The sequence below is a fragment of the Opisthorchis viverrini genome, assembly GCF_000715545.1.
Source record: "Opisthorchis viverrini unplaced genomic scaffold opera_v5_296, whole genome shotgun sequence".
NCBI classification, from domain to species: Eukaryota; Metazoa; Platyhelminthes; class Trematoda; order Opisthorchiida; family Opisthorchiidae; genus Opisthorchis; species Opisthorchis viverrini.
In genome coordinates this window covers 396,683-408,502 of record NW_008751953.1, presented here as the reverse complement: position 1 = coordinate 408,502, position 11,820 = coordinate 396,683, and the positions used below count along the sequence as shown (strand labels likewise).

At 45.4% G+C, this 11,820-nt stretch overlaps 1 protein-coding gene across 1 annotated transcript in view; it reads right to left on the bottom strand.

Annotated features, from left to right (window-relative positions):
* Nucleotides 1–233: 233 nt before the first annotated feature.
* The window catches only part of T265_14931 (hypothetical protein), a gene marked incomplete at both ends in the record, with an annotated part of 23,636 nt that continues 12,049 nt past the window's right edge, over nucleotides 234–11,820 (bottom strand). The window contains 4 exons of the mRNA XM_009175827.1: nucleotides 234–993; nucleotides 2,979–3,125; nucleotides 4,908–5,066; nucleotides 9,920–10,076. Of these exons, the coding sequence (XP_009174091.1) occupies nucleotides 688–993; nucleotides 2,979–3,125; nucleotides 4,908–5,066; nucleotides 9,920–10,076 (769 nt within the window). The remainder of the gene's footprint in view (nucleotides 994–2,978; nucleotides 3,126–4,907; nucleotides 5,067–9,919; nucleotides 10,077–11,820) is intronic.

Below are 11,820 nucleotides of genomic sequence, written 5' to 3'. Positions count from 1 at the left end.
GCATTCTTATCATCGAATTTCGGGATTTAATGTCGTTGAGGATGAAAGTTCTGCAGCTGGTTGCGCTAAGAAGAACGCACACATGTTAGCACGCTGGTGCTCGAAAAATAGTTTAGTTAGCGCCGCAAAAGTCACCTCCTTATGAGTTATATTGATACGCGCACCAAAGATGAGGGTCAAGCCTTTGCGGACAACCATTCGCGATTCCGAATCAGAGAACAGAACACCGATCGTTTAAAACAAGAGCATGTTAGTTTTTTAGATGCGACTTTGTGACCAGCAGCAGGAGCAGCATCCCGCGGTCCAAAACTGAACGGTCGGTCATCATACAAATTTGAATTGAAGAAACAACTTCACCGCAGTAAAACGGATGCCCACTGGTAGACTATGATCCATGTGACCACTGAGGATAATTACATGAATGGACTACGTACTGCTCCTTGGGTATCCAGATCATACGAGTCCGAAAATTATTTGTACTGATCACAGATAAAAATTCCGTTATGAACGCATGGGAAGGTCAACAGGGTGACAAAAGAAGACAAAAGTCCATAGCGAGTCAGATAACAACATATGAAGATCACGGCAGAATGGGATCAGAACTCAGAAGCAATTACACATTACCGAGCCCACCAATAATACGAGCTAGAGGTGATATGCAATCGAAAAAAACACGAAAAATATCAGTCAGACAGCTGTGGGTGTGGAATCGGTGAAAGTTGTCATCTCGCCTGTTTCGTGTGGTTGATCATCGGTGCAAGGGGAATGTTTGTGATCGTGGAGCTCCCGCTGAACCTCCTCCCGACGGTCACCGGATTCTTCATCTACGTGGTTCCGTGTCTCATCGGATGGCATCTCGGTGGAAAACAAACTTAAGCCCTCCGTTTGGAATGCAATACCTGACTGATGAAGAACAATAGTCCAAACGTATGGGATGAAAAATTCGTCCGGTGACTCTTCTTCAACGTACTTGAATTTCAAATCGGGGAATTTCTGGTTAGAAAGAAAGCAAGTGCAGTTACTTAGCGCCAATTTACGACAAAAAATTGAAACCAGTACAGAAAACTCGATTTACGACATGTTACGTAGTCAACAGGCGACTGTGGTGTTGACAGAATTCCCGGGGGCAAAGACCATATCATCATCAACCTAAAATAGCAATCTGTTCAGTTAGCGCAGAAAAATAAGTTTGTGTTTAAATGTCTAGTTGGTAGGGCCCCCATCGGAAGATTTTTAAAATTCAGATTGTGAGGGAGCAGTATTGGGTGCACACCCATTACAGTTCAATTTTTAAGACTGTCGTACCAACTGGCAAACCGGTACAAAAGACACCATGGGAGTAACCCCAGTCCCGCAGTGCAGCGACCCGGAGATTACAGCAACTGTCGATACTCAGCAATACATTATCAATCCATACTGATGGCGAACAGGTGAATATCATTCAGAAAAGTGACCACTGTGGACGTCACAGTATGTAGACGATGTTTCCTATTCGAACAACAACACACGGCAAATGAATAAGGCAGAGGGAAAACTGTGTGTCGTCGCCAGTGTGACGCACACCGTCGACGAACAGAACGGCTATTACTCATGTAGCAGCATGCTGCTACATGATGGGTCAGTTATCGTCACCAGATATTAAAATAACCAGTGCCCTTGTTGTATATTTCCTCTGTTTTTCAGACGTTTCATCATTTATTGCCAAATCACTTTCTTCCGTTTTCAGCCCTCAGTGTCAAATTTTTGGATGAATAAAACCTGGCTTTCGGGCCCTCAATCTTTTCCATTCTCATTCTGATTGCCGTTGCACTCCACCTGTCGTCGTACACAACAGCCCTATCAACAGACATTGTCGAAATGCAATCATATCCAACGTACGTGGGTACTAGCAGCTAAATTTCAATAAAACAGGCAGGATTGGCGTTGGGTTGAAAATGTTGGTGGAGTGTCAAAAAAGCTGTACTGACAACGGAGTCCAAAATCTTTTCAGGAATATAAAAACAAAGCCTCAAAATGGCGCCAAGTGATGAAGGTCATAAGAACCAAACAGGTGCTACATGATGTGGGCAAATCCACATTAAATAAACAAGGGTTGTCGTGCGGGTGTGTAGAAAAAACGGAGATAAACGCCAGTATTCAAGATAAAAATCGTCCTAGCAACAGCCCCAGAGGTGTCAGCCTGGAGTCGAAAGCAATCCACGACGGCTCAGATTCATCTGCAGAGAAATGTGTAGAAGAGGGAAAACGTGGAAGGTAATTCTCCCAAATGATCCACTAGGCTTGACCGTAGCAGTTCCGTTCGTTACACTAGTCCCCTCAGTTGGGGGCATCGTTATTCCACAAGTTCGTGGGCTGTGTGGGCTTACCAAACTAGTATCAGTCTTCTGATGCATATACGCACGGCTAAACGGTTATTCGTGTACAGATCAGACAGTGACTATGAGAAGTGACTTTCAACAACCGCTTAGCTGCGCGTAACATCACTGTGTGGATTCATACAACCTGAGAAATGACATGAATAGCTACATAGAAGTGCCTGTAACATGAATGGAATAGGTCAGTTAGCTTAACGTTGTGCCACTACTACGGTGAGCGCTTGAGTACATGAAAGATTAACACGTCACAGATGCGCCTAACGAAGGTTTCTGAAAACGCCTCCTAGCATTAGTCACACCCAACACCGTACGCGTCTTCATCAAGACAACGTCACAGTCTAAGCATTTTAGTCATTTGATTGGAGTTACGGTCCTCGAACCAATCGGATGCGATCGCACACAGCCACATTCAAGATTGGAGACATCAACCTGTGCCAAAACGCTTGGATCACTGGCTGTTCCCTTCGATGAACATATGGTTTATTGAGCCAACCTGCACAGATGTATCACTAACGCCAAAGCGACTCAGTGTCTCCATGTCATCGGCAACAACACAAAGGAAGAACCAGTGGTAAGTAGGCATATCTTTCAGAAGTAACGTACTTTGAGGTTGCAGTGACGGTTGATATGCGGTGAGTGCTTTCGAATTAGCTCAAGTAGAGCACTTGGAGACGTAGGGGTCTCACCAAGTTCCTGTTCCATTTTCTTGGTGAAATAGGATATGATCGTGTCCAAGTTCTGAATCACACTCTGTTTGGGTGAGAAGAAACGCGAATAGGTACAGAAGGAATAAAAAACGACGGTGGACCCAAAATGAACCTGACTAATTTTGACATTAGGCTCTACAGCTAGTCCCCGTTAGACCATCACTATCTGTTTGAATTTTCAACGACTTTGATATAGTTGCTGGCATACACATCGCCTTGGTACATCTTTGAGATCCATCCTCTGTAGATCCTTACGTACTCCAGGAACGAATAATACCAGTGAAAGGAAGAAGGCCTTCGCTGCGGAGTTATATATTGGAAAATGCCAACTGACCAGCTATAGACTATTGGATATGGAAGCAAAACTCTCATATGCATCTTCATGACGAAAACTGAACATCCACCTTCTCTTGAACGCGTCTTCCTGAACTTTCCTGGATATTCATTGAGTGTTGCTCAAATCCAAACAAATGCTACAAAGCGAGTCCACAATTCCGCAATAGATCTCCCTTTTCAAGCGAATTTACAGGAGAACATACTACTCGCATGCCTCGCCCATCAGTAGTACCATCGTTACACCAGGTCGAAAGATCAACCAGGTGGCATATTCTGGATCAGGAGATGATGATTGATGGTTTTATTTTGTTACTATGGTGTTTTTATTGTGTTACGTCAGTAGTTGCCACGCCAAACAGAACAAATACCAAGGGCGACAACTTCCCACTGAGATAACGTGGTTAATGCGAGACACCTCGGGAATAAGACGTCCCAGTCCCAGAGGGAATTGGCCCTAGGTGTACTCGCTGTCCATCCCCGGGCCTGTTCTTTTATGCGTAGAAACCCATAATCCTGGTCGCGCATGGTTTACAGGGAACTAAGATTCCTCGATTTATTATTGCGGCTCGTCAAAACTATCCCCCCTTAGTTCAACTGCCATGGAATGCACACTCCAGAGGACAGTGAGTCCTAGTGCCGAAATCACATTTACAGAAAGACTATTTGACTTGTTACTTGGGAATCGACAGCCTGCACACTCAACTACAAGTGTAATGTTGAAAGTGCCCACTCTGTTTTGGTACACAACTCGTACTTTCCTGGTGAAAGGTCGTAATTTCTGATTTTCAATTCCGATGCTTCTTCCCGAGCCCTCAAGTTTGAGTCTGTCATATATAAGAAGTGAATTTCCCGTGACAAATGAGGCCAATGCACAGAATCGACAGAACAACAAAATAAAATCACCAGGGCAAAGCAGTTGGGCCTTGTTCTATAGATGTAACCATCATACTCCAAGGGGAGTAGTTTTTCCCACCGAACCCCTATTCTGCTGGCACTATGGACACCCACTGGAGAATAAGCCGGTCACATAAATATAACGTGCTACATGGACGGGGTAATGTGAAACGACGAGTGCTGTGAAACCGCCACGCCTTCCTGGTTGGGGCTGGTGGTATACTTTTGGACACAGCAGATTCCAGTGGCCAGTATGCTGTCAACTCCTAGCCGGACTGTATGGTTTAATTTTGTCCGTGGACAAGGCTCGCAACCGATGCTGAGGTAATTCCTCTAAGACATGATGGTGATATTCAAGCCAACATAATTCTTCTTTTAAGCATATGGATTCGGCTCATTGCCCAATGGAACGAGCAGAAGTGAGGGCGAATCGGACTAAGATGGATGTTTGCTACCACAGTGATTAACAGTTACAAGAACCCAATGACTAGGAACACAAGATCGACCGCGGTAGAAAGGCGATCAATGAAGATTACTTGCTTTCCAGGGCATGATAGTCAGATCGCTAGAAGGAACATCACATTACTCAACTGACCTGAAAAGCGGGGTGTGAGCGTAACGAGTTCAGGCAGTCTCGTTTATACAGCAGTGAATAGGTGAGATTCACATTTTCCGCAAGCACGTGTGTCAGTATAGAGTTGAGGATCTCCAACACCATCCGAATTACTTCTTCCAGCAAAGAGAGCTCTTGAACCTAGATGGGGAAAATATACGGTATCAGTGACAGGTGTGGCAACAAGAATTCCAATTAAAAGGTGATAGATCAAATAAATCTGATAGTCATATTTGGACGTCGGGATTCTCGACAGCATAAACCAACAGGAGAAAATTGCCAGACGATATCGGTAATCTAAATTGCAGCAATTATTTTTCACTTCTTGAAAAAGGGTCCGCAACTGCTGCCAAAATGGAGGCACCGGTGGGGAGGTCGAGTTCTGGTAATCCTCATATCGCATCGTTTAGCTGTAACACCCTTTCGGTGTCTAGTTGCCATGCTACCCGACGGAAGCACGAGGGTCGGGATACTGCCAGGTTGCCCAAGCCTAGGCAAGGGAAAGTCGAGAGGCAGAGGTCGGGTTCGAACCACGGACCTTCCGATCAGTAAATCCGCACTCTAACCACTTGAGCCATCCCGCCCTCATCCCCATATGTGACTAAGTGATCTCACTGGAACACCCCCGTTATTAAGATCTAAAAAGCCAATTATTTGCGAAACGGGTTGGCGGTTTCCGAGTGTAGTTAGCTCCAATGGATATTGCCTTGAGGAAAGGGTAAACTAAGCAGCTACACATTGAAGATATTAGCTCTGATGCACGAACGCCACTGACCGCATGGCCGAGCCATATCTGCCAATGTCAGCATTCACTGGTGAGTTGCGTCCTGTGGTCCGCATCTAGGGAGGCGGCAGTTGTCAATCCGAATGAGTTTATTGGTTTTCATGCACAACTGCAAGGTCATAAACTGTCCGTAGGCCAGCCGTCCCTAATAACCGAATATCACACCATTTGGACGGATGTCTCACGTGCAAGCTACGAACCAAACGAAAGCATGCCCTGATTGGTTAGAATGTCAACCAATCTGGATCGAGCATCTTTAGCTCGACGCTTTGCGCCCCTCACGGAGATTCTAGCACGACCTTGTGGAACATTCCGTCATTACCCTATAAATAAGGATGTAATAATTTTCCTTTGTCTCCACAAAGGACTGTTTGGATCTACCGTGCCTCTTGATATACCATAGTGGGCGGAGCAAGCCAAGGAAGCGATAGAGAGTTGTGCGACCGTTCAGCAAGTCACAACATAAACTGTCCATCTCTCAGTTGCGTCCACTCAGTACAGGTTTAGGCATAAAGAGTTCTGCGATGCAGACAGTCGTCTGACATGCGGAGTAAATCTCGTAACCAGCGTAACCTCTGAGACATAAGTACATTATCCATTGCGGGGGAGTTCCTAGTTCGGAAAACCATCTGGTTTACTCTAACACTGCTAACCAATGATCCGACCAGACCCAACTAACACTTCGGAGACACTGATGGTCAAACACTGACAGCTGTTGCGCGTCCAGGTACGTTTTTGATCTATAAAACTGTATGGGTCATATAGCCGTAGTATAACTCCCGCCCAGAAGAGTGCCAAGTGAGACATCTGAGCTCATCCCAAGAGGCATGAAGTGAACGACCAAAGTAAGATCTTGTGTCTGTGTTTCTCATCCACAGAAAGAGAAGGCAAAGTTTCAGCAGGAGGTGTCTGTTGTCCAATGTGACAGAGTACAGACATTGGGGGGTTGTAAAGAGGATCAGGTCTTTTGGGAGTTTTGTATGGGATCATTTGCGTTCATTTTGGACACGAAACAATGTTAAAGCGACTGATATATGGTTCGACCGCAGTGAAGCGTCTAAGGTGTGGAGAATGGCTGTGGGTGAACGATGAGCTGGCTGCCAAGGGACGAGAAAGGGGTTTAGTTGAGGTACCTCATCTTGACCCTTTGAATCAAAAGTCTGACGCGTAATGCAATATAGAGAATGTAGGGTTCTGTTCCGGTACCCTGATTGTAGCCCTTACATCTGAATACAACCTAGTATGGTCTTCTGGAGGGATCGTGCCCGGGACCAACGACTTGATAGAGTGACTTGCTTGATAGCGGGGAAATGGCTTGGCCCGTGGGGGAGAAGGAAGTAGGGCATACATGTCCCACTCCTGAATTTACTGCGCATATCAGATGGGTTTCCAGCCGCATTGCGTTTTCCGCAGGTCTTATAAGTATGGGACAATGCGCCTGCCATTGATCGATCTGAGTGTGCGCTTTTTAGGGATGATCTTTTTAACCTGTCCTCAAAGCGAAAAACGGCATCGCTCCTTCCATAAATATGGACACAGCGGTCGCCCGGAAGAGACAGCTTGTGATCTTCACACTTCCATCGCAAAGAGCAATACGAGGTGACCTTCATAACACATCGCATTGCGGCTATATATAGTACGGGGCTCGCTGCACTCCGTTTGATTGCTTCCATTTGACCTTCTTGGCATGGCTGCATTTGGTGGAACGGAACTCGTCAGTGTAGCTCGCAGAATCACTGAAGCACTACCGGCAAGGTCACAGCCTTCGATCAGAAGCGCTTCCCAGAAACAGCCACGGGTCTTACTGTTCAAAGTACAAACACGGCTAGTTTTGACGTTAGACTAGTGGTTCGAAAAACTACCGAAATCCAAAAGTACAAATGGAATCGGATTGACAAGACAGGGACGCGAAACCAGACTCTACAGACCACGGCAATGCAAAGTTGCAGCAGGAGGTGTCTGTTGTCCAATGTGACAGAGTACAGACATTGGGGGGTTGTAAAGAGGATCAGGTCTTTTGGGAGTTTTGTATGGGATCATTTGCGTTCATTTTGGACACGAAACAATGTTAAAGCGACTGATATATGGTTCGACCGCAGTGAAGCGTCTAAGGTGTGGAGAATGGCTGTGGGTGAACGATGAGCTGGCTGCCAAGGGACGAGAAAGGGGTTTAGTTGAGGCACCTCATCTTGACCCTTTAAATCAAAAGTCTGACGCGTAATGCAATATAGAGAATGTAGGGTTCTGTTCCGGTACCCTGATTGTAGCCCTTACATCTGAATACAACCTAGTATGGTCTTCTGGAGGGATCGTGCCCGGGACCAACGACTTGATAGAGTGACTTGCTTGATAGCGGGGAAATGGCTTGGCCCGTGGGGGAGAAGGAAGTAGGGCATACATGTCCCACTCCTGAATTTACTGCGCATATCAGATGGGTTTCCAGCCGCATTGCGTTTTCCGCAGGTCTTATAAGTATGGGACAATGCGCCTGCCATTGATCGATCTGAGTGTGCGCTTTTTAGGGATGATCTTTTTAACCTGTCCTCAAAGCGAAAAACGGCATCGCTCCTTCCATAAATATGGACACAGCGGTCGCCCGGAAGAGACAGCTTGTGATCTTCACACTTCCATCGCAAAGAGCAATACGAGGTGACCTTCATAACACATCGCATTGCGGCTATATATAGTACGGGGCTCGCTGCACTCCGTTTGATTGCTTCCATTTGACCTTCTTGGCATGGCTGCATTTGGTGGAACGGAACTCGTCAGTGTAGCTCGCAGAATCACTGAAGCACTACCGGCAAGGTCACAGCCTTCGATCAGAAGCGCTTCCCAGAAACAGCCACGGGTCTTACTGTTCAAAGTACAAACACGGCTAGTTTTGACGTTAGACTAGTGGTTCGAAAAACTACCGAAATCCAAAAGTACAAATGGAATCGGATTGACAAGACAGGGACGCGAAACCAGACTCTACAGACCACGGCAATCGATTAAGCAGCACAATCACGCGGAATAACAGTCCACTAAATGACCTTGGATACAATATCGCCGCTATGTTGTGTATTGTGTCTATGAGTGCGTAGACGTGACACCAGTGAAGGATTAAGTTGACAGCAACTGTGAAGTCTGACCATTCCGAAAGTTAATTTCCCCAACGTTGGACGAAAACATTCACTTGAACAGTACGCAAGGGTAATACTTTAAGAAAGTCGGAGATATTTTGACGTTCCTCATGGTTATAAAGCCCAAACAACCTCTATCCAAGAATACAGCGCGTTCTTATGCATGAACAAAAATCTCATATTTGGGATCAAATAGCGCTCTACTGAACCGTTTCTCAAGGCTATGCTGATTTTGAAGGACCTAATAAATAGACCAACATAAATCCAGCAGCCTACCAGAGGGAGTAAGACCACAGACAATATTGTTCTTAAAAAAAAGCACGAATCGGTAGGGACCAACCCGCTCCAAAAATAGGTGTCACACTCGAAGTAGGGCTTGTGACTGTGTTTGGATGTACGGGCAGTGTACAACTGGTATACCTTAGTGATCCGGGTATCAGTGAGGAGATGCAGTCTCCCAATACCCCCCAAAATCCGCGGTATCATTTCACGTCAGTTTGCTTGTCCGGCTTTAGACGCATACTACTGGAAGAAAGAAGGCCTTCGCTTCGGAGTTATTTATGAGAAAATGCCAACTGAACATTCACGGACTATTGGACAGGGAGGAAAAACTCATATGCATCTTGTTTACAAAAATTGAATATCCATCTTCTCTTTGAACGCGTCTTTCTGAACTTTCCTGGATATTCATTGACTGTTGCTCAAATCCAAGCAAATGCTACAAAGCGACTCCACAAATTCCGCAATAGATTCGACTTTTCACGAGACGCAAAGCGGATTTACAAGAAAACATACTACTCGCATGCCTCCCATCAGTAGTATCACCGTCACGTCCCTACCCCCCAAAATCCGCAGTATCATTTCTCGTCAGTTTGTTTGTGATGCTCCGTTCCAACAAACGGGCAGAATAGACAGGAACGATGTCGTAAGGTGAATGGAGACTAACCTAGAGGTTTCCAATGTGGAACATGATCAGGATCATGAAAAACTGTAGTTAACTGTTAACTTATCACCTGACGCGAAATTGGAGTGAACTAATTACCTCCAAGGCTACAACACAGCGGAAAAGTACAAATGACGGAACTAACCAATGCGTCTTCCTCGTGAGTAACGGCATTAGCACTTCCTGTCTGTTTGTCCGTGTTTGCGATCGATGTATCGTCCACTGATTGGGTTTCTTTAACAGACAGTAACCGGAGTTGCTCGACCGTACGGTTATAACGCTTCGCAAGCAACTGAAGTATGCTAGTTAGTTTGATAAAGGGGAATGGTATTATTTTTAGCTATTAAAAGTAAGGAGTGGGTCAACTATGAAAGTATTTGGGATAGATAATGTGATTCAGACAGGACAGGTCCTGACTGCCACATCGGGGCGGTAGCCAACTTTTAGGTTCTGTCGAATGAATACCAATAAATGAGCTTCTCTTGGCCCGAGGAAGTCTGACCCTTTAAACAACAAGGCGTCTACTACACTGCGACCTTTAGGAGAGGCACCAAGAATTTCACATGGATGCCAAGTGAATGTCATCACCGATTGTTTTTCTATGCAGAAATTCAAGGAGAGGGCATGGTCCTCTGATTGACCAAACTGTGTATCCTGTTAATAGTCAGTAAAAAAAGCCAAACACGAATTGCTGATAGGTAGTAAAAGTGGCTAGATCCCAGAATACCGCTTCGGTTGTACGTTGAACAGAGATCTGCCACAGCGAGTAAACAGTATCAATTTCCAAGCCCAACTGGTAGGTACTCACGTGGCTAACTCATCCCCTAGCAGAATACTTATTCTACTTCCTTTATTAAGGTTTGCTCAGTTGGAGGGAAAAGTTGATGTTTCAACCCACGAGATCTATCTGGGGAACCGTTCCTTATATATAAATAAGTTGACTCAATATCACCAACCTCAGTCCCATTATTGAAATCAGGCAGCAATACCGGTGCTTCGTTATCGGTAATTGTATTTTTCAAATGACCACGTCAAAGGTTAATCGCTGGTCTGCGTTGATAGCATAAGGGAAAAAATCTCTCAGCTGTAACACCCTCCGGTGCCTAGATGCCATGCTACCCGAAGGAAGCACGAGGACTGGGATACTGCCAGGTTGTCCAAGCCCATACAGAGGAAGTCGAGAGACAGAGGCCGGGTTCGAACCAAGGACTTTCCGATCAGTAAATTCGCGCTCTAACCACTTGAGCCATCTCGCATAAGGAGATGCCTTCCTAACCAAACACCTATCAACAACTGGAATATATAGCACTCGCAAATCGAATGATGAGCTGGTGAGAAAGGCGCACAACCGAAGCTACCGTAAGGCTGGTGCCACCGCGGGGGTGGTAAAAACGGACGCAGAATATTTTGCTTTCTAATCTGCCTAAGGTGTCCACCAGCAAATATGAAGCCGGGTTTTTAATAGGCGACGCTTGCCACTGAGCTTATTTCTTCTTAGATATTAGTTGCATTCGTTCCCTTGCTTACTGAGCACGGGGTCTTTGTAAGCTACAGAAATTGTCATGAATCCCTCGGCTTGGTAGAATTATTGTACAACAGTGCTTTTGAAAAATGTAATCTACAGTTGTAACAGGCACGAATGCCACCACCGTGGGGCTTGGACGACCACAACATACACGAATATGATATTCCCACTTGTAGGAGCCAACTTCCATTAATTAAATCAACTCAAAAAGGTTATGAAAGAGGAGAATCCTTAGCACCACGAGGGATTCAGGGTGAAGAGAGACATTTTGGCCGCCAGCTTCTGTTAGTTTGTCCACCAGAGCAACATAAACAAGCAATGGAGTGCTACTTGCTGAATGAGCCAGAGGACCATTTTGGGGGTGCATAAGAGCGTAGTTGGACGTCAGATTATTAGCTAAAGTGGGACATTATGTCGGCGGAAATCCATCTGAGTAATCCCTAATGGAACTAACTAACATAACTAACACAAAAGTAACCGCCTACAACCCCATATATATATATATATATATATATATATAC